This window comes from Oryx dammah, unplaced genomic scaffold (assembly GCF_014754425.2).
Source record: "Oryx dammah isolate SB20612 unplaced genomic scaffold, SCBI_Odam_1.1 HiC_scaffold_3, whole genome shotgun sequence".
Classification (NCBI taxonomy): Eukaryota; Metazoa; Chordata; class Mammalia; order Artiodactyla; family Bovidae; genus Oryx; species Oryx dammah.
The window spans coordinates 23,183,618-23,207,530 of NW_024070187.1; the positions used below are offsets into that span (position 1 = coordinate 23,183,618).

The following is a 23,913-nucleotide window of genomic DNA, read 5'->3' on the forward strand; positions in this document are numbered from 1 at the left end:
ACTCTAAATCTTGCTTCTTTGAGAGACACTCTTAGGAGGTAAGTGGCATACGTTTAATCCATAACATTAAGAGAGGAGTTTCATATGGAGTTCTTATGCATATGGCATATTGCTCATGGCAGGTGAAAGTTAATATGAAACAGTGTTGGTGCTTCTTCCGATGTTTCTGATAGGTCTGAGTTACCCTGTAAATGAACCCTTGTGTAAAGTAAAGAAATAATGAGTTTCCCCCACTGACGGACTTATTTGCCATTTATTAACCTTTATAATACGATCTCTGATCATGGACCTTTGGATGTCCTGGCGCATTGTAGGAATTTAGTGACTATCCTCTGGCTGAGTGAGGGAATGAATGTATTCAGAGATGTGAAGAATGACAGTAGCTGCAAGAGCCTGTCTTACTGTTAAAAAGTCAGGTGCATGGTTGGAAGAGAGTATGTTTGGCTCTAAGTCTGAGCAATAAGTGGGTCTGACATTACATCAGACGGTAAAGAATCTACTGTCAACGTGGAAGACCCAGGTTTGATGGAGAAGGGAATGGCAACCCACTCCAGTACTCTTGCCTGGAGGATTCTATGGACAGAAAAGCCTGGAGGACTATGCCTCTAACACTTTCTTAGGGCTTCTCTGGAGGCTCAGATGGTAAAGAATCGGCCTACAATGCAGAAGACCTGGGTTCAACCTCTGTTCCTAAATGCCAGTGTCTCTTTTCGATGTCATACTGTCCTCCTGCTGGTCAAGAGTTTTCTTTCATACATGCACATACAAGTCCTGATTTTCTGTTTGGTATTCGGTGCGTTTTTGCATTTTCAGTCTCAGATTCTTGCTCTCTCCTGAAACAGTGAGTCAGTCAGTTTACTCAGGGATGTGACTCGCACTGGTTGGAAATCTGGTCTGGCAGGCTGTTCCTCATTCCTCTTATCCCAGTGGAGGAGGCTGCTTTTTAGTGGAGAAACATCTTTACCTGAGTCAAAATTGAATGGATGGATGGATAATAAGTCTTTTCTTTTGCTTTTCTTCTGCTGTTTTGCCTAACAAACAAATAACTCTTGTTTTTGTTATTCACTCAATCAGTAGCTTTCAGATGAATGAGATAGGTACTGGATGAATAAGAACTATACATTTCCTTTCAGTAGTCATATTACATCTTGAATTGAGGAAGGCAGTCTTTAGTTCTTGATAGCCCTGGATCATATTTTGATATGAACTTTAAAAATGCTCCAATAGGGGTGAGTGATAGGGATAGATACTTGGCAGTTATTATCGCATCTTCTGTTGTTGAGTTTCAATTAATGTGATGCTTTGATTTCTTCTCTTTCAGCTGTCCCATTTCCTCCAAGTCACCGGCTTACGGCAAAAGAAGTGTTTGATAACGATGGGAAACCTCGTGTGGATATCTTAAAGGCACATCTCATGAAGGAGGGCAGGCTCGAAGAGACTGTCGCATTGAGAATAATAACAGAGGGGGCTTCAATTCTTCGACAGGAAAAAAACTTGCTGGATATTGATGCTCCAGTCACAGGTAAGGCCTGAGGATAGTCCACTTGGAACCCATCCTTGCTGTTTATAACTTCAAATCAAAAGTCCTAGATACCACTGAGTCTTCAAAGACCTTCATCATCTTGCTCGTTTACTGCCAAATCTGTACATTAGGAACTAAAGATTTTATACATATGTAAAATGTTTTTATTTTCATGTATTAAATAACCATATGATGTGATGCTCTATAGAGTAGTGTACAGCTTAGAGGTGATGGAGGTGTTCTGAAGTTAAACCTTAACTAAGTGATATTTTGTCAGTAGAACACTAACTGTCATGAAGAATCCAAGGTATTCATTGGGAAAGATCAGACAACGCATAGGAATATTTCCACAGTGGTTACGTGACTAAGTTAGAACAGTAGCTCACCTTAGACTAGCATCACTGTCGTCATCACCTGGAAACTTATTAAACAGACCATCTCAGCCCCCCCCCCCAGAACCATACTGCTCTAGATTTTTAGGGTGAAACATAACAACCCGTTTCATCAAGTCATGTAGGTGACCCTGATGCACATTAAAGTTTGAGAACCTCTCAACTTCAGGAAGAAGACCAAATTTCTCTCCTTCCTACAGCATTCTGTGCCTCAAAACTACGTCTATTTTTTGAATGTTTTTGTTCTTTTACTCCGTAAGAGCAGATTCATACTTTGCATAAGTGGAACTTCTCTTAGACCATAAAAATTAAAATCTTGTCAAAAAGTTTAGTATGCTATGGAGGGTCGGTTAGTAGAGACTTTGCAGCTATACTTGGTGAAGTTTGCTAAATTTTCAGGTATTTGTTTTTAGAGAAGCTTAAAAGCAAGTATTTTCTCCTTAATTATTATCATTCTGGCAAAGGGAAAAATTTAAACATAGGATTTTATCCTTTTATAAATAAAAAGGATTTTTGAAATACTTCATATATACTACTGATTGCTTCTTTCTTCCAAACCTTCATATACTTTTAATATTATTGGCTTTGAAATATATTTTTGAAGGTGACTGGTTGGAGCAAGATAAGCTCTCTTGAATATCAGATTAGACCTTCTTTGATCATAATACCTCTGAATATTCCTATTCTAAAGAAATTGACATATACATTTTATTTTGGGTTAGCCATAATATTTCTCTTATTTGTAATTCAGAAAAATAATGAATGTGTTTGGGGCCAGGGAGCAGGAGAAATTGACTCTAGTGGTAAGTCAGTGTTGGACCAGTGGTGAATAAATCAAACTATATACTTACCTTGTGTGCGTGACAATGATCCCCATTGTCCATATGTTAAAATGCAGTCACGCCTTATTATCTTTGACTTACAGACACTGTGGACATATAAGAACAAAACAAATATGAGTATGCTTTACTTTCTTAGATACTAAAATATGAGAAAATTTTAACATATAAATAGTAGCATGGAATCCGTCAGCAAAGAAGCTACCTTAAAAAACTGACTATATATTCCACCAATAAATAGATGGCAGAATAGTAGCTTTAAATGATCTCTGTATCATTTGGATTATTTGGTTTTGGTAAGAATGAATGGTTTAATATTTTATTATGATATATTATAATATGATAAATAGTATATGTTATATCATAATTTTTTTCTCCATTTCATATGATAATGTGTGATTTCCAATGAAGAATTCATATTAGATTCACTAATGAGCCAGTAGGTGTTAATGAAGGTGATAATTGTAACTAAAAGAAAACATGTGAAATAAGCATTTAAGTGAAATCGCTCAATCGTGTCCGACTCTTTGCAACCCCATGGACTGTAACCTATCAGGCTCCTCTGTCCATGGGATTTTCCAGGCAATAGTACTGGAGTGGAAGGTGATAATTGTAACTAAAAGAAAACATGTAAAATAAGCATTTAAGGGAATGTATTTTCTTGGATGCACTCAGCTCATCTATTTGATGAGGCTCTGTCTTAAGAGAACACATGGCATTCTGTAAAGGTTAAATTCGTGATGTTTTATCCCTGAACCTTTTTGGGGTCTGTTGACTAACTTGCCCTCATGCTCAGTAGAGGTTGGGCGTCATTCTTTCTAGAGAGATAGCAGCTGTCACTTTGGCAAATTTCAGAACATACATATGAAGAGACTTTAGAAATCAGGACTCAATGATGTATAACTTTCCCTGGGGGAGAAAAAATACAAAGTCTTTTAAATAGTGACAAAAGTAGCTATGGAAACCTCACAAAATATGTATCACTAGTGAAATATAACCCAAGCGGGAAAAACCCTTTCACTAGAGAAGTGTTTTATTTCTTGATGAAGGCATGATTCTAAGGTAGAAGATTCCATTGTAGTGATATCTTTCCCCCTTTTCTATAAAGATATGGAATAAAAGTAGTAGGGGTAATTTATTTTAATATTTCTATTAAAAGGGGGGGGGGAAAAACTTCTTTTGCATATAATTTACCAGAAAGCTAAATTCATAGCTTTGCATTCCCACCCATGAGCTCGCAAGCTGAAACACAAAGGACCACAAAATAAAATCAGGGTATACTGATTGGAGAAACTTACTGTACCTTTGTATTTCAAGATACTTCTTAGAATTTATTTGTAACATTTTATGATATATGATTTTATTCTGAGATCTTATTTCATCTGGACAGCTGAACATGCAGCTAAATTTTTATTTTTAGAATGTTTATTATTTGAATAACTGAATCAATAAAGTTATACTTTACTGACACTAGGTTATGCAGCAAAAGGCATAGTTTATTGTTCCGAATCTTCAGGGTAGTGAATTCTTTATATAGTTCAGAATTCCACACTTAAGTAAAACGGAGACCTTAAGAAACAATTCAGAGGAGAAAGTAGAAGAGGAAGAAGTAGAAGAGGATAGAGAGGGAAAAGAAAATATTAGAGTTTATAAATGAGAATCTGTGAAAAAAGATTAAAGGGAAAGAATCAAGCTCTTAGCAGAGAAGCAAGGACTTCTAATGTAGGGAGAAAAAGCCTGAAGCCTGACCATGTGGTGGTTTTCAAGTGGTATTAGAAATAGTCTCTCACGTATGTCAGATTCCTGAAATGTAAGGTGAGTGGTGTGGGTAGGAACTGACCAGTAACTTTCTTGTTTGGAATTCAACTTGAACTGGAGCAGGTATGTAACATCACAAAACCAAACAAATGGCAAATATTTTATAATTATGCACAAAATCCACTCCCCAGCTTCCCCTCTTCTTTTCTTTCCTCTTATTGTTTTTATCAATAAAAACATTTCACTCTTAGATGTTTAAAGAGGAGTTGTGCTAACTAACATCCATGCATAGTTTGCTCCCACTTAAAGAAAAATCCAGATATTAGTGTCCTGTTAATTTGAAATCTGGACACTATTTCATTCCTTTAGCATTTTTTTTTTCATGTTTAAATTTACAAAGCTGTCCAACTTCCCTTATTCCCTCCCCTTCAGTTGTTTTTAAAGTGGTAAAAAGTTTACGTTCATCTAGGATTTTTTTCCTTTAAAATTCTGTACTTTTGATTTTGGAGAAAGACCAGGAAACTGCCTAGTCCCAACCTGGCTCTTCCCATGTGTCCCCTGGGGAAGGAGATAAAGCTCTGTGTACCTTACCCTCCTGAAGCATAGATTTAGATAAGCCAGGAACCATTGCCATGGGAGTAGAGATGAGGATTAGTTATGGGTCCCCAATCAAAGCAAGGGAGGTATGAGTCACATTTTGCTCTTTTCTCTAAACTAACTTGCTTGATTGGAATGATGGCTGTTTCAGAGATTTAATTTGAAGTATGTGTTTCTGTATTGGAGGCAGTTTTGTGAAGGAAAGTATTTTCCTTCTTTTCGAATCTCTCTCTTTTTTTTTAATTGAGTTGAAGTTTTCTGTGTTCCCTTGCAAACATACAAATGGATCATTAAAAAATGTGGCCAAATATCTGTGTGGCAGTTTGTTATGAGCTGAATGTTTGTGTCCCCACAATAATCATATGTTGAAGCCCTAATCCTCTTTGTGATATTTTTGAAGGTGGCATCTTTGGGAAGTGATTGTGTTTAGATGAGTTCTGGGGGTGACCCATATGATGGTGTTAATGCCCTGATGAGACGCGCATGAGATGAGAGCCCCTTCTCTTTCCTCCGTGTGGGGATGCAGTAGAAAGGTGGCCATCTGCAAACCAGGAATAGAGCCCTTTCCAAACACTGAATATGCTAGCACCTTGATCTTGTACGGGTCTTCCCTGGTGGCTCAGAGGTTAAAGCATCTGCCTGCAATGCGGGAGACCTGGGTTCGATCCCTGGTTCAGGAAGATCCCCTGGAGAAAGAAATGGCAACCCACTCCAGTATTCTTGCCTGGAGAATCCCATGGATGGAGGAGCCTGGTGGGCTACAGTCCACGGGGTCGCAAAGAGTCGGACACGACTGAGCGACTTCACTCACTCACTCACTTGATCTTGTACTGTCCAGCTGTCCAGAACTGTGAGAAATCTGTGTTTGTTGTTTCAGCCACCCAGTCAAAGATATTTTGTAATAGTAGCCAAACTAAGATACAACCCATTTGGGAATTCAGTTTACCAAACATTTACCTGGTACAGGTTGTGTGTGTTATACACAGGTGAGTAAGACCTGGTCTCTGCTCTCCCAGTGGTCAGAATATAAGAAAACTGAAGCAGGTATTTGCTGAAATATATGTACATCAAACTACTGATGAAATGAAAGAATATGACCAAGATTTTTTTAAGCAAATTTAGAAATATGCAACCGGATAGAGCTAACTTCAAACCAAAAAATTTTCCTATCTTCAAAATGGCTAAGGTTTCTCTGATAGAGTCCATTGATTATTATATTATGTCTTTGAGTTATTGAAACTTTTAAATAGCTTGGACCCTGTTTGTCCTGAATATAGACTGAGGACTCTTTCAGAAGGTTAGGAACTGTGAATGATGAAACACATGAAGCATACATAGTCCTTGACTAGATGACTCAAGGGGTCTGTCTGGGGAGTTAGGTACATAAATAGATAATTACTATAAAACCTGTTAAGGATTATAATTAAGAAGCCTATGAACTAGTATGGGAACTCAGAACAAGGACTGCAGGGAAGCCAAGAAAGTCTTGACAGATGACATGATATTTGAACTGGAGCATGTGTGATAAGTGAAATTTTACTATGTGAAAAAGCTTAGCAAAGTCTGTTCTGAGCAGACACAACAAACAGCATATTAAAGACACTGGTATTTTTTCATAAAGTGGGAAGGCATGATCGTGGAGGTTTGCTCTGGGTAGACAAGGTCTCAGAAGGGTGTGAGGGGTAAGGGTGGGGGGTGAAGCTGAGACTGGATGGTCAGGGTCAGATATTAATCTCTTGTGAGCAGCATTCAAACATCTGGTTACTGTTCTTCAGGCACTGGGGAGTGGAGAGGGTCTTGGAGTAGGGGAGTTACACAGTCAAGTCTGTGGCTAGAATCCTGAATGAAATGAGTAGAGTGAGTGGGGAGGAACTCTTGGGAGAGTTGTTGATCAAGAACCTTTCATCCTTGATCAGGGTGTCCCAGCAGTGATTTTGGCAGGCTAGGAGAATTGGATCTGATTTTGATTACAGGGCCTTTCAAAAATGATAGTTCACATTGATCTTAAAATGTTTGATTAACTTGTACCTAATCAGTATCCATTAAAGACTTCTTGAATATGGTACGGTGATTTACGCAGGAATCCAATTTATTACATTTTGCCTTCAAGTTCTCATATTTTCCTGTTTTTCTCTTTGACTTAGCAGAGAACATTTCCCTCATTTATAAAGCAGACGCAGACCAGGAGCTTGGGTCTTTGAAAGAAAATGATTTAGAACTCATTTTCTGCTCTCTGGGCCGAGGGGACCGGCCAGCATCAGCTGGGCAAACTGCTAATCTCTCTGGTCTGTCTGTTTCCTGCAGGGGGGGGATTTGTCCCTAGGGCAGCAAAGGATTCCCTCGGTGGCTGTGCCTGCCATTTAGCATGTCAGGCAGTTGCCAGGAGAACCCTCTGGCTTTGTTCCTGGATGTGAGAATGAACCAGTGGCCAAGTTTAAGGTCATGGCATTCCTTCCCTTACAGCAGCTGACGTCAATTAGGAGAATTCCCCGTGCCTTTCCTCTGGGGAGAGTGAAGTAGCGGGTAGGAATCCAGTGTCTTTTGAGAACTAAAAGATCAGTGTTTATTCTCTTTATACTATCATTTGTCACTATCAACGCAACGTGGCCTTAGTTTATATGAGGATAAAATATTACTTCTGGGGCATTTTGCCCACTTGTGATTTCAGTGGTCAAATCTTTAGGGCCTGCCCTGCAGCCAGAGGCCTATTTTGGTGCTCAGCCCACTGCTGGCAGGTCAACACATTTCAGGCTCAGCCTGCGGCAGCAGCACCTCAGTTTTTTGATGTTTATGTTCCCCTTAATTGGGGCCCTTGAGTTAAAAAATTTTTTTTTTAAAGATGATGTTAAAGGGATAGACGATCACTGCATGAGCATGTCCTTTTCCCTGGTTTGTTTTCCTCCTTTGTTTTGCAAGGTTGGTCTTAGGAAACCCGTCTTACAAATGAGAGAAGGGAGTCTCAGTTTACATCTGAGTTTCTTAAACTTGAACATGGATCACAATCTCCTGGATGGCTTCATGGAACACAGATTGCTCAGTCTCACCTCCAGACTTTCTGATTTAGTATCTGGAGTTGTTGTTTAGTCACTAAGTTGTGTCATACTTTTGAGACCCCCGTGAGCTCTAAGCCTCCAGGCTCCTCTGTCCATGGGATTCTCCAGGGAAGAAAACGAGTGGGTTGCCATTCCCTCCTCCAGGGGATCTTCCCAACCCAGAGATTGAACCCGCCATGTCCTGCTTTGGCAGGCAGATTCTGTACCACTGAGCCTCCTGGGAAGCCAGTTCTGGATTGCTGCTGCTGCTAAGTTGCTTCAGTCGTGTCCGACTCTGTGCGACCCCATAGACGGCAGCCCACCAGGCTCCCCCGTCCCTGGGATTAGGGCCTGATAATTTAAATATCTAACAGGTTCCCAGATCATGATGACCTCCTTGATCTGGGACCCCTCTGTGGGAACCACTGATTTAAGTATTGACTTGAAGTCTCATAGTAAGCTGAAGACCGTGTTAGGCACAAGCATCTACCAACATGACTCATGCCAAGCTATTACACTATATTCTACCTCTATATTTTGAAAAAAATGAAGCAGTTCAGTTCATTTGACTGGAATTTGTCCTTGTTCATTACTGCAGAAAACATATTAATTCTAAGCTTGCTGTTCAAGGTTCTCAAGAAATAGGAGGAATACATTATTTTGACTCAATTATAATTTATTATGGGGCTTCCCTGGTGGCTCAGAGGTTAAAGCATCTGCCTGCAATGTGGGAGACCTGGGTTCGATCCCTGGTTCGGGAAGATCCTCTGGAGAAGGAAATGGCAACCCACTTCAGTATTCTTGCCTGGAGAATCCCATGGACGGAGGAGCCTGGCTGGCTGGCTACAGTCCACGGGGTCACAAAGAGTCGGACACGACTGAGCGACTTCAGTTTCTCTAAGCTTGCTGTTCAAGGTTCTCAAGAAATAGGAGGAATACATTATTTTGACTCAATTATAATTTATTATATTTCAAATTAAAATTAAAATAACGTAAGGGTCAAGACCAAACAATAGTGCTTAGTATGGTTGGGGCACAGTGTATATATAGTTTTTCCCAGTGAAGAAATTTTGTAGTGCTTATCGTTACAAGCTGTTTGAGAGCTGACTGTAGAAAGTTACTGCTGGGTCTGTTTTTAAACGAAAATGAAGGAAAACTGGAATCAAAAGCATCTATAAATGAATTGTGTGGTAATGAATATAGTATTATTTACCATCTGAGCCACCAGAGTATTATATTAAGAATAGTTGAGCCTTAGGAATTCAGCATTTGTGTGTGGTATACAAGTCAGTAATAATCTGTTAACATCAGTAGACATATAGCACCATCTAGAAGAAGCATTTGATAGTTATTACAATTGCAGCATGATTACATGTAGAGATACTTTTCTTTAAGACACAGTGCACCCTGTTCATTTTCAGTTTGCCATGAGTCAGTACATTTCACTATTTGTGAAATGTAACCTGGGTCAGTACTGTTTGTTAAGGCAGTGCCTGTAGTTGTTTCCATAGGAAGATAAAAATCCCCAAGCTATTGGGCTTAAAATCTGACAGTGATCGCTTGCAATGATAATACTCTGATGGTTTTGGAGAAGGTTGAGATATATTATTATCAATACTACTGTGACTTTAAGCGAAGTATGCCATGGGTGGAGTTCCGGGGGCCAGCGTGAGGAACTCCGCCCATGGCAGAAGTAGTGAGTTTTTTTAATATTTTTAAATTTTTTTAACTTTTAATTTTATATGAGAGTATATTTGATTAACAATGTTGTGTTTCTTTCAGGTGTACAGCAAAATCATTCACATGCATCTATTCTTTTTCAATTTCTTTTCCCATTTAGGTTGTTACATAATACTGAGCAGAAATCCCTGTGCTATACAATAGGTCCCTGTTGGTTATCCATTTTAAATGTAACAGTCAACCCCAAACTCTCTAACTGTCCCTCTTCCCCTCCCTTCCCCTTTGGTAACCGTAAGTTTGTTTTCTTAATTCTGTGAGTCTGTGAGAAGTAATGTTTCCAACAACACTGAAAGACTTCCAGGGAAGGAAAGAACAATTTGGATACCTTGAAAGAAAACTAGACATACTTCTCTGTGTCTACAGGAAATGCAAATTATATTCGTGTTTCCAGCTTATCTGACATTCCATTGTCTCGTTGAAGTAACCCTGTTAATTTTAGATTCCAATGATTTTATTTTCTTGTGATCCAGTAATGTTTACAGGCTCTTACTGGACCTTCCCACATACTGGCCACAGACTTGTACTGGGCTATAACAAAGTTTTCTCTGGTCCAGAGTGAAATTGTCTTTTTTCATTTTAGTGAGAATGCTTTCTTTATGTACCTGAAACTATGGTGATGATAGGTAGTAATTGTTTTTTATATATTCCATAGGAAGTTAATGAGTTATTTTTTACTATGAGGTTGACATTTGTTAGGTTCTTGTTTTTTGCCACTCACTATTATAAGCACTGTACTTTTTAACTCTGAGTTTTCACACAATCCTATGAAGGAAGTGCTGTGATCAGCTTAATTTTACAATGAGGAAACTGGATCTCAGTGAACTTGAGTATTGTATCTAAGGTTATTGATCTAGAAAGTCCTAGAACTGGTATTAAAGCCCAGGCAGTTCAATAGTGTCTATTCCTATTTTATTTGGGGTTAGAAATTAATTTTACGGGTTCATGAAATGATTAAACTTGGGAGTAACCATATAGTGTGGCATTTAACTAGAGCTGACCCTTGTTTAACTAGGGGTTGAAGGGTGCTGATCCTTTATAGAGTTGAAAATGCACATATAACTTACAGTTGGCCCCCCATGTACATGAGGTTTTGCACCCACAAAGTCAACGAACCTCCAGTACTGTACTGTTTCCTATTGAAAAAGAAAGAATCTTCAAGGTTCAAACCTGTGTTGTTCAAGGGTCAACAGTATGTTGTACTGAATTTTTTGTTGTTGTTTCAGGCTATTATCCTATTAAATGTTAACATCTGAGACCATGGATTTTATGTTATGGTTCTGTGAATATTCCTCTGTTTCACACTGATTTTAATGTAAATACAGTGCTGATTTGCACATAGTAAATTGTGTGTGTATAATGGAAATGCACAGGAACCTTTGAAGCAGAGTATATGTGTATTTATGCATATGTGTATTTATGCATATGTGTATTTATGCATATGTTTCTGTGTTGTCAGTAACATCATTTAAATAGCAGTTTTCTTTGTACTCTGTTCTTTTCTCCTGGCTGAAGTGGAAGATTTTTGCTAAATGAGATACTGGATAAATACATGAACTGGTCATAAGTAGCTTTTTATAGAAGAATCTGTGGTTTAATTAGTGGATTAATATGAGAAAAATATTCAGTTTTGAGACAACTGCTTTACCATTATTGAAAATGACTATCTTCATATATAAAATGTGCTCTTTAAAATATAAATTAAATATTTTCATTACACATCTTGCTAATGTTAAAACAGATTCCCTGAGAGGAGCCCGTTAGGTAGTTCAGTGCGGGCGTTGCTTTTGTCTTGGGTGTCACGTGGCTTTTCCTTCTACTATGTCAGGCTCTCCACCAGCATCATGGACTGAGCATCACCTCCTGAAGTCAGAGGTGCAGAATCCACAGACAGTTTTGAGACCTAATTCAGCTGTTGAGTAAGGAAAAAAAGGAAAACTCAAAAAAGTCCAGTGTTCATTCCTCATATTAAAGCCTAGATGGTGTATATAGAATCCGTTGTTGTTGTTGTTAAGCAGCTAAGTAGTGTCCAACTCTTTGCCACCCCATGGACTGTAGCCCACTGGGCTCCTCTGTCCATGGGATTTCCCATACAAGAATACTAGAGTGGGTTGCCATTTCCTTCTCCAGGGGATCTTCCTGACCCAGGGATCAAACTTGCGTCTCCTGCATTGGCAGGTAGGTTCTTTACCACTGAGCCTCCAAGGAAACTGATACACACACACACGTACACACATTGACATATATATATATCAATACAAAAATCCAGTCTAAGAATAAATTGCTAACTGTTAACAGCAGTTAACAACTTTATGTTGCTTTTATCATATGAAAATGACATTTCTAGTTAAATGTATTTTTTAAAGTAGGATTTTACTGCTTTTGTGATGATAGAAAAAAGCAAGCAACACACCCCACATCCAGGGGATAATCAAGTCTATTTCAGAGGTTTCTATGAAATAATATTGTATTTTAGTATTCTGAATAAGATTTCAGCTCCTGTTATCACATGGTTAGTTTTTGACTCCAGTTCGGTGTATGATATGCTCCTCTGTCATTAATTTCTGTTCATATTTGACATTGTGGTCCAAGTACCAGGCAGTTTCAGACATAGCAGCGTTGTTTCATTCTGTTCCTGAAGGTATTTAAGGTTTGGAAACCAAGTTTTTAAGCATCAAGTTCATGAGAGTCATATATGAAGGTGAAAGGAAAACATTTTTTAATAAGATTTTCTTAATATTTCTTTACTGCTCTCTGCTCTGAACTGTCTGTCTTACATTTGCAATAAACAAAGTCCTCTGATAGAGTAAAATTAGGATTCGTGGAAAGAAAGTTGGTAGGTAATAATGAAGGAAACATAAACTTACTAACCGAAGTTTTCTTTTTCTCTGACAGCACTATTTGTAATGATTTATTTAAAAAGATATATCAAGGTCACCACTTTATTTACAGTGACTTTCTTTTCAGATTCATATGTTTTGGTTGTATTCCAGACTACATTTTTGGGTTGTTTGGATTTTACGATTTGTGTCGGATATTTTAATATTAAAAATCTATTTGGAATTCATGAATTTGATTCCATTTCACAAATGTCATTAACTCATCATCTCTCAATATGCTATCTGATTTTAGATGCCATCTGGTGGTATGCATTTGATACATCTAGTGGTAATTTGAACTGCCATCAGTCTCATATCGTTTATTGCTCATGAAGGAGAATATTTTTGAAATGACTTGCAAAGACTTTTGTTTCCACTTCAAAGGATCCTTTTTACCTTGCTTTTCTGTTTTCTCAAAGTAAAATGTATGTTTGCTTTGGTCTTTATTAACATAATCTGAGTCTTTCTTAAGACAGCATTGACTTTGACAATCAAGTTCCCATTTTAAGAAACTCAATTTAGTTCAGAGAAATAAGTAGATATATAGCATTCCCCTTAAAATGCTAATTATGTATGTTCTTTATTTCATTTTTAAATGGTAAAATTTGATTGGCTATTTGAATACCATGTGATGAATAGGAGATTATCAGATAATCATCAACAGGAAACAGAAATTGTTCATTGAAAATTCTCTTCCTCATGTTTTAAACATTAAAGACAACTCCTTCAAAGGTGGACCTTAGCTTAATCTTAAGTACTGCTTTTTTCACCGTCTTCAAGAGATAAGCTGGTAATACTTATTAAATATATATCAAAGCGAGGTAGAAATTAGAAAGTAAATTATCTGCATTATTGATATTAAATATCCATTCCACTTAAGAATCTGAATAAAGGAAGTGTTAAAAAGTACATGACGTTTTTTTTTTAGGTCCTTTCAAAATTATTTGTGGCTGGTTAAATTAGTATAGTAAGGTATAGAGATGGTGGGCCAATTTATAGATTCTGTGGTCTGTTCAACATTCTCTGATTATACCCAAAATTCTGGTCTAGCCATTTTAATCTGAAGGAAAAAAAAAGAGAAATGGTGTGAAAAGAGGTGAAAACAAGAGTGATTTCATCTCTGCTGTCCAGATGACCTGCTGAGGTATGTCTCCTAATGACAGTGCAACAGCAACTTTATTTTCATCCTATGTAGTGTGGTATCCAGGTTAAAAATCATGGACCTCTAGATTAGCATTCAGGATCTTCAAGTTCCTAGCTGTTTACCACTGGACAAGATATTTCACCTCCGTAAACCTCAACTTTCTCATCTTTGAAGAGATGAAGTGTGAGTTCATGCCTGTCACTCAGATAAAGTGAATGCTTACCAGTGCAGCACTTAACTAGAGTAAGTGCCCAGCAAATAGTAGCTGCTTTGTTATCATGGCTATAACCATTTTTGTCACGGCTGTTATTGTTATTATGCAGCTAATATTGCAACTATCAGTTCTGTTCTATTGTTCAGTGATTAGGAGCACAGAGAGCCGTTAGCTATATCAGTGTGGGTGTTATAGCAGACTCTGTATATTACCTTTGATGGATGTAAGTGATTACTGAAAGGGCTGTGGAACGAAAGATGAAACACATAGGTCCATATGCCTGTAATTCCACTAATCCTTTGTAAATTGCAAGGGAGTTTTAATTTTAATTAAAGAGAAATACATTTTGTTTTCGTGGTCATGCTGTCAGTATATCAATTAGAAATAGACAATGAAAAAATGTTTTAAAACCTTTGTAATATGGGCTAGGATATCTTTAAAAATTAGAAGTAAATAACCAAAAATGGGAGGATGGCCCTTGCTCAAGAGTCTCACTTCAAATTAATAATAATACTATGAATTTGATGGCTTAGAATCATTCAGATGCAAATACATTTTCATTTCAAATTTGGATGATTGAGCTTTTTAAAATATAGGTCCCTGTGCTATACAACAAATCTGCTTGTTTATGTATTTTATATATAGTGGTGTGTATCTGTTAATCCCATATCCCTAATTTATCCTCCCCCTGCTTTTCCCCTTTGGTAACCATAAGTTTTTTTCCCCCCTATGTCTATGAGTCTGCTTCTGTTTTGTAAATATGTTCATTTGTATTTTTTTTTTAAATTCCACATAGAAGTGATATTATATAATATTTGTCTTTGTCTGACTTACTTCACTCACTGTGATAACCCCTAGGCTCATCTGTGTTGCTGCAAAATGGCATTTTTCCATTCTTTTATATGACTAAGTAGTAATCCATTGCATATATACATATATGTGTGTGTATATATTTCATTATAACTACATATATGTGTGTATATATATTTCATTATAACTATGTATATGTGTATATATATTTCATTATAATTACATATAGGTGTGTGTATATATATATTTCATTATAACTACATATAGGTGTGTGCATATATATATTTCATTATAACTACATATATGTGTGTGTGTGTGTGTATATATAGTTTCTTCTTTATTCATTCACCTGTTGATGGACACTTAGATTGCTTCCATATCTTGACTATTGTAAATAATGCTTCTTTGAACATTTGGTTGTGTGTATCTTGTCAAATTCGTTTTCTTTTTTTCCAGATATGTGTCCAGTTTTGAGATTGCTGAATCCTGTGGTAGCTCTATTTTTAGTTTTTTAAGGAAACTCCATACTGTTTCCCCACTGTGATTGTACCAGTTTATGTTCCCGCCAACAGTGTGGGAGGATTCCTTTTTCTCTGCACTCTCTCCAGCATTTATTTTTTGTAGACTTTTTGATGGTGGCCATGGGTGATTGGCTTTTTAAATAACAGTTTATGGAACTTCCAACAAAATGTCCATCATCTGGATTTTTACATTCCCAAATAATGTCCTACTATAGATTACTCAGTGACATTTAAATCAGAAATATGTGACAGGAATTTCCAGTGATTCCTTCCATCCCCTGACTGGCCACCATAGTGCCAAAAAATCAGTGATGTGTCCTATGTATAAGATACATAAGATGCATTGACATACTAAGATGATTCAAATATTTTTAAAATTGTCATTGATTGGGTTGAGTCTGAGGAATTAGGTTGGGAGGACTAATGGGGACATTTCCATTCATATGATGGATGTCTAGGCAACCTGAAGTAGCTAGGGAGTTTTATGTTGAGTTTAGTGATGGCTAGGTAGATATAATGACAGATCTCATTACAGCAGTAACAGACATGACCCTTTTGAGGATAGACTGGAATAAATTTGGGGTTTGACTCATGATGGGTTGTCCAGCTTAGAGTGGTGGAGGAAAAGAAAAAAGGGATTATAGCAAAATAAGTGTTATAATTGATCAAAGAATCTGGGAACTGTCAGATGAACCCTTAGGAAAGGGAGCAAAGTACCAAAAGCCTGTTGACCAGGGGCCAATGGGAGTGTGGTCTATATTTATCAATTACATTATTTAAGGGTCAGTGATGGTCATGATTTTAATTAAATCTTTTAAAAGTAAAGACAGTGTTTCTTTTGGAGCCGATTTCGATTTTCTGTTGAAGTAAGGCTTAATTCTAAAGCCATGAGGTATTCACTGTGTTCGTGGCAAATAATAAAATGAGTATCTATGGAGAAGGTGAGACTGAAATGGAGCCTGGATGTGTTCAGTTGTGTTCTAGACTTTTACAAGCAGCATCTCCTTTCCGTGTGTCATGAGAGTGTTGTCAAGTAAGGTGCTGTCTCCTGGTGCAGAGAACACTGGCTCTAAAATCAAACAGATGTAAGTTTTAATCCTGCTGCTGACAGGTTACTTCACACATCCCTCTCCATTTACTCATCTGTAGAGAGGACTGAAATAATTTCTGCCTTACACTGCTGTGAGACAGGAGGCAATGTTCAGAAAATCCTCACACAATTCCTGAGACGTAGTAAGAACTAAGTGAATAAAAGTGATCCTTTATTCCCGCTGATATTGGTGCTTACCCACTCATACCACTGAGCCTTCTGAAGTACAGAGATGGAAAACTATGTAACTATTTAGTAAGAAAAGAAAAATTGTAAATCTCTCTCTGTAGTGGCTTACACAAAATGATGATTAGTCATGGTCTTAGGGATTTTGTTATTTTGTCTGCTAAATTTAACAATCGTTTCTTGGTAAGAAATATCAAACACTTGCTGATTTATTCCACAGTTACTTCATATGTGCCCTTTTGGTGCAAGTTGAAAATCATTAAAGTAATTTATGATCACAGATTCAAAAATACAATTCATAGAATTTATACAGACTCTCTTCTTGTCTTGCTTGGTTTACTGTCTTATCATCTGAATTCCACCTGTCTTTGGACTCAGGTATGAGTTACTTGATATTTGTTTTCATTCCAAGTGGAAGTATAGTTGTTTTAAGGAGGGTCTTCTTGTCATTATTATTCTAAAAGATTATCTTTCTCTGAACGTAACAAAAAAGGGACAATGAAAATAATGATCTTGGTGAAAACAACTGCCTAGCAGCAGAGGGAAAGAGTAAAGGAGTATGAATCAGGAATCCAGAGAAGTAGTGCCAGTTCTGACAATATTTTCCATTCATGAGAAGATTATTCTAGATTATCTCAATGCTCTTTTCAGTTTTGATTCTATAAATGTGTTTCTTACTCAAAGTACCCATTACCTGACTTTAGAATGAATACTTTGATGAGATACTTCATTATCCTTATCAGTATTTTCTCCTGCCACCCTTTAAAAACACCTCTTTGTCAAAGTTACTGATAACCCCAATTTTTGTTATTCTGTGAGTTCATTTCTCCCATGGGATGGTTTCCTGAACATTTCAGAACCACCGGTTCTAAACTAAAATATTTCCTTGCGTTCTTCGATAACTAGAATGATCTCTGTCATTAACAGCATAACCCTTTTTGTTATAAATGGAGCTTCCCCACCCTTCCCCACATGTGTTTCCTTCTTTTTTTTTTAATAGAGAAGGGCTGCTGCTGCTGCTAAGCCACTTCAGTCGTGTCTGACTCTCTGTGACCCCATAGATGGCAGCCCACCAGGCTCCGCCATCCCTGGCATTCTCCAGGCAAGAACACTGGAGTGGGTTGCCATTTCCTTCTCCGATGCATGAAAGTAAAAAGTGAAAGTGAAGTTGCTCAGTCGTGTCCGACCCTCAGCGACCCCATGGACCTCAGCCTTCCAGGCTCCTCCATCCATGGGATTTTCCAGGCAGGAGTACTGGGGTAGGGTGCCATTGCCTTCTCCAGAGAAGGGCAGTTTCCCCTAAACATTTTTTCTTTAAATGTATACTCTCTTTAGTCTTCTAATATAAGTGAATTGACTGCTTTTTATTTTGAACAATTTTATTGTGACTATAGAAAAAGATGCATCATGAAAAGGGAATGGACTTGTGAATTTTCAGTAAAATATCCTGATATATCACTATAATATAAGAAGAAATATATTTTTGGTCCCTGCCCCAAGTTCCTAAAACTCTTATAACTTCCTGAACGGTGGGGCAGATAGAAGCATCTTACATAGCACTCCTAAACCCCTTGGAATTTCCTCGGTGATAGGAGTGTCCTTTGTTCTAATGAGGTGACTCTTGGTGGATTCCTGGAGAGTTCCAGGATGTGAGTTGTTCACTAGAAAGACCAAGCCATGAATAGAAGTTTGGAACTTTCAATCTTATCGCTCATCTTCTGGTGGGGGGAGAGGGGCTGAAGGCTGAGTTAATAATCTATCACAGCTGTGTGATGAAGCCGCCATAAAAATTCCTTAACTACAGAGTTGGCAGAGCGTCTAGATCAGTGAACATGTCTCCATGCTGGGAGGCCGATGTGCCCCAGCTCCACAGGGAAAGAAGCTTGTGTGCTTGGAATCCTTCCTGACGTAGCCATATTTAGTTCTTCATCTGGCTGTTCATCTGTACCCCTTAGAATATCCATTATAACAAACCAGTAAATAAACATAAATGTTTACCTGAGTTTTGTGAGTCATTCCAGCAAATTTTTGAACCAGGAACAGGGGTAGGCAGTTGTGGGAACCCTTGACTTTGTAATCAAGGCTGATAAAAGTGTCAGTACCCTGAGGACCTGTTATTTGCAGGTTATTTGATACCTGAAGGGCTCCACCGACTCCGGGCAGTTAGTGTCAAGATTGAATTAAATTACTGGGCTGGAAGAAGCACAAGCTGGAATCAAGATTGCCGGGAGAAATATCAATAACCTCAGATATGCAGATGACACCACCCTTATGGCAGAAAGTGAAGAGGAACTAAAAAGCCTCTTGATGAAAGTGAAAGAGGAAAGTGAAAAAGTTGGCTTAAAGCTCAACATTCAGAAAACGAAGATCAGGGCATGTGGTCCCATCACTTCATGGCAATTAGATGGGGAAACAGTGGAAACAGTGTCAGACTTTATTTTTTGGGGCTCCAAAATCACTGCAGATAGCGACTGCAGCCATGAAATTAAAAGACGCTTACTCCTTAGAAGGAAAGTTATGACCAACGTAGATAGCATATTCAAAAGCAGAGACATTACTATACCAACAAATGTCCATCTAGTCAAGGCTATGGTTTTTCCTGTGGTCATGTATGGATGTGAGAGTTGGACTGTGAAGAAAGCTGAGCACCGCAGAACTGAAGCTTTTGAACTGTGGTGTTGGAGAAGACTCTTGAGAGTCCCTTGCAAGGAGATCCAACCAATCCATTCTGAAGGAGATCAGTGCTGGGATTTCTTTGAAAGGAAGGATGCTAAAGCTGAAACTCCAGTACTTTGGCCACCTCATGCAAAGAGTTGACTCATTGGAAAAGACTCTGATGCTGGGAGGGATTGGGGGCAGGAGGAGAAGGGGATGACCAAGGATGAGATGGCTGGATGGCATCATGGACTCAATGGACGTGAGTCTGAGTGAACTCTGGGAGTTGGTGATGAACAGGGAGGCCTGGCGTGCTGCGATTCATGGGGTCGCAAAGAGTCGGACATGACTGAGCTACTGAACTGAACTGAACAGTACTTTTAGTTGATGTCTGAAGAGTTGAAACACTGGTTGGTAGGGGGAAAGAAACCCACACATGGGGCATCAGAAATGTTGTGAATAGAGAAGCAATTTTCCTTTTATCATGCACATACTGATGTTAGTGAATCTTTGGATTTTTTTTTTTTTTTGATATGGTAAGAACCCACCTGCCAATATAGGAGACATAAGAGATGCAGGTTCAATCCCTGGGTCGGGAAGATCCCCTGGAGGATGCCATGGCAACCCACTCCAGTACTCTTGCCTGGAGAATCCCATAGGGGAACTTGACAAGCTACAGTCCATAGGGTTGCAAGGAGTCAGACACAACTGAAGCGATTTAGCATGCACTCATCAGGCAGGGGGAGATTTTGATTGGTATATTGGTACTGCTGCTGCTGCTGCTAAGTCGCTTCAGTCGTGTCCAACTCTGTGCAACCCCATAGATGGCAGCCCACCAGGGTCTCCTGTCCCTGGGATTCTCCAGGCAAAAACACTGGAGTGGGTTGCCATTTCCTTCTCCAATGCATGAAAGTGAAAAGTGAAAAAGTGAAGCTGTTCAGTCATGTCCGACTCTTTGTGACCCCATGGACTGCAGCCTACCTGGCTCCTCCATCCATGGGATTTTCCAGGCAAGAGTACTGGAGTGGGGTACTAGTTGTGATTTAATGAACACTTTCATTATTCCTCTAAGGGTTCATGATTTCTAATATAGCTGATCACTGGTCATATCATTCCGTATTATCAAATTCCTGACTTTTAAAAAATATTTGAATTTTTTTCCCTGTGATTATTGTCCTGCTACAACAGTCACCTGATTTTATTTGTGAAAGAGACTAGAGACCACTTCCAGCTATCAGCCTCACAAAGAGAACACTGCTTTGGGGCAGGGCTTGGGCATGGCAGTGCCACCCACAGCTGGCTCGTGCTGAGTTAGACCCAGAACGCCGGTCCCCACCGCCATGGCCCACTGCCCTTCTGAGTTCTGTCCTCTATTTTCTTCTCAACAATAATGGAGAACGTGGATGCTTTCACTTCTGCAACAAGTCAGTGTTAATTTTCACAACTTAATTTTTGTTGCCCATCTTGGATTTTAATGTATATTTATGTACTTTTTTGGTGCACTACAAGTTATTCCCTTAGCAAGAGATTTGAGTGTTTCTACTCTTCCCTAACCTGTAGTTAACATAAACTCGCTTTTCCCCACTAACCTTTAAATAGAGTAAGCCCTCAATGTCCTTCTTATTTTGCCCTTGATCTGGCGCTTTCTTCTGCTTCTTACATCATATCTGGCAGCAGGGCAGGGGTAATGACCTGCGGGGCGTGATGTTTGTCCATTTCATGACCCTCCCTATTTAACTGCCGGGAAAGTTTCCTTCATTTTCCCCCATAATTACCTTTAAATATCTTCAGACTTGAGAAAGTAGGGTTTTATGGAGACCACAGAATTCTAATGGGAGTCTACCACAGATCTCCATTTTCTGTTTCCTGTGGAAAATGGAATAAAATAGAATGTTTTGAGTTTCTCAAGTATACCAGTCAACCCTATTCATGATATTTATGCGTAAAGAGCAAACAACATTCTGCTCCACTTCTTGCTGAGGTTTCTTCCTGGCCATCACATTTCTCCATTTGAAAACAGAAGGTGTGGGGATTTCCCTGCCGGTCCAGTGGTTGGGAATTTGCCTTCAAGTGTCGGGGGTGTGGGTTTGATGCCTGGTTGGGGAGCTGGGATCCCACATGCCTCTTGGCAAATTAAAAAAAAAGAAAACAGAGGCAATGTTGTAGCAAGTTCAATGAAGACTTTAAAAAATGGTCCACATCAAAAAGATCTTGTGAAGAAAAACAAAAAACAGAAGGTTTTTCATACATCAAAGACCATGAGTTACCAGTTTCTTTTTTCTCATCTAGAAGAGATCTAGGTCTACAAATCTTTTGATAGTGTGTTCATATGTAAAATTACCAAAAAATTTGATATGTATGTATCATAGTTTTAACTTCCTTTGGCCTCCTGAGATACTTCTTTAGCAAACACTCAAATGGAACCATAAAAAAAGTACTACGTCTGGAAGAAACATTAAGGAGGAAAACAGCTCAAGCAGCTGAGTGAAGGGAGTGAGGGCTGTCACTAATCAGCTCGAATGAACTCAGAGCAAGTCACTTCAACTGACCAGGCCTGTTTTCTCATTGATAAAAGGAGCCAGACAGCATTGGTACAAGAATGACTCGCTGCCCACATTTCTTTGGTTTCATTCACTTAGTCTTGGTGCTTGCTTTGCCCAGGAGTCTGCCAGGGCCCCTCTCCTGAGTCCCGATTTCAGATATGATCTTGAACGCTCCCTTTCATTTCTCAGAAGTGTCTTTGTTCTGTCACCCCCTGTTGATTTCTGTGGCTTCAAAAACAAGGGTAGTGTCTTTCTAGCTTCTTCTAACAATTCTTTATTTTCTTGCTTTTAGTCTCTGTTTTGGGCCTCCCTGGTGGCTCAGAGGTTAAAGCGTCTGCCTTCCATGCGGGAGACCCGGGTTCGATCCCTGGGTCGGGAAGATCCCCTGGAGAAGGAAATGGTAAACCACTCCAGTATTCTTGCCTGGAGAATCTCTGTTTTAGGATTTGCTTCCAAGGGATTCTCATCTCCTTTTCTTCCATCATTATGGATTTCCTAGATCTTTTTCATGTCTCCCAGGATTTTTCAGGACTTTAAATCTTACCCTGATCCTCTGATTTTCCCCTACCACCCCTGTTTCACAAAGCACTCCCCTTCCCAGTGACATGGTGTCTGATTCAAATCCCAGCTCTGTCACCCTCCAGCTCTGTGACTCTTCAGGTTACTTACACTCTCTGTGGTTCAATGTCTCTCTCACAGAATTGTTGTGGGGATTAAGCAAATTGGTATCTGTAAGCTCTGGCACCTGGTACATAATATGTGATTCCTGGCTGTTCTAGTATTACTATCAGCATCCCTCCCCTACCCCCCTCACTGTTATTCTTGGCCAAATGAGGGTCTCATCTTCCTCTGACTTAGGTTGCATATCCTTTTATTTTGGATCAGGAAGTACATAGAAACCAATGCCTACCGAATTCCCTTAAATACTTCAAATTATGCATAATCTCATATTTCGGGCTGAACACAAACATTTTATATTTCTCTAATCCTAGAACTCATTCTCACAATACTTAGGGCCTTCACATGTTGTTGAGAAGAAATGTCATACTTTAAGAAAATGTTTTAGAAAAGATTTAAACCAGACCACAAGAATACATAAATGCAAAGGATTTATTAGGTCTCTTTTAACAAAATAAATCACATCCAAAGACTTGACCATTTCATGATTTTTTTCCCCAACTCCAATTTTGTGATATCTTAATGGAAAAAGTTACCCACCAAGTAGTTTGGTGGTTTTGCTTCCATGAAAAGAAATCTTTTGGGTCCATATTTTAAAAGAAGTAATATTCAACAACTCATACTAAAGGAGACAATCTAAAGTATTTAGTAGAGCCGTAGAATATCAAATGAGTTTAAAACCCTAGAGCTCATTGAATTCAGTGATTTCCAAACTGTTTGTTCACAACCAAGGTCTTTTAATGTAATGTTATGTAAAACTTCATTATTATGCCTAACGCCAAACATAAAACAGGGACTGGTTGTGTCTCTGTTTCATATTTGTGATGCTTTCCTTCCTTGTGATCAAAGACCATACAGAGAGAGTGGGAAACATCTGGCTAAATTTCCCCTTCTACCTCTGAAGAAACTGAGATGCAACAGAGGTTTTCATTTCAAGGATATTCAGCTAGTTAATGGCTGAGCTGGGAGAAGATATCAGCTGTTTTAACTCCTCTGTGAGCATGATTTCCATAGTCCATTCCACTTTTGTCCCAGGAAATTATTCTTGTCGTTATCTGTAATCATTTGGAAAATCATATGTTTCACAGCTGGAATTAATATGGTTAGATTGATCTAGATTCGAATTGTGGGTCTCCCTATTTTGTTGCTTAACTGCACTGCTTCTTATCTTATGGTTAAGATTTTCCTTTCTGTGAAGCAGGTATGATAGTAATAATGGCATGTACCTCAGTGGGTTTTGGTAATGCTATTACATCAATAAGTGCTATCTATTATTAGCATTGATATGGTCATTGTCGATATTATTATATCCAGTT

The 23,913-nt window shown here is 38.6% G+C and overlaps 1 protein-coding gene across 2 annotated transcripts in view; it reads left to right on the forward strand.

Moving 5' to 3' along the window:
• PPP3CA (protein phosphatase 3 catalytic subunit alpha) overlaps window positions 1–23,913 on the forward strand; it is a 326,312-nt gene that overhangs the window by 168,223 nt on the left and 134,176 nt on the right. For both annotated transcript variants that reach the window (XM_040237759.1, XM_040237760.1), the window contains exon 2: window positions 1,322–1,522. In XM_040237759.1, coding sequence (XP_040093693.1) covers window positions 1,322–1,522 — 201 coding nt within the window. The remainder of the gene's footprint in view (window positions 1–1,321; window positions 1,523–23,913) is intronic.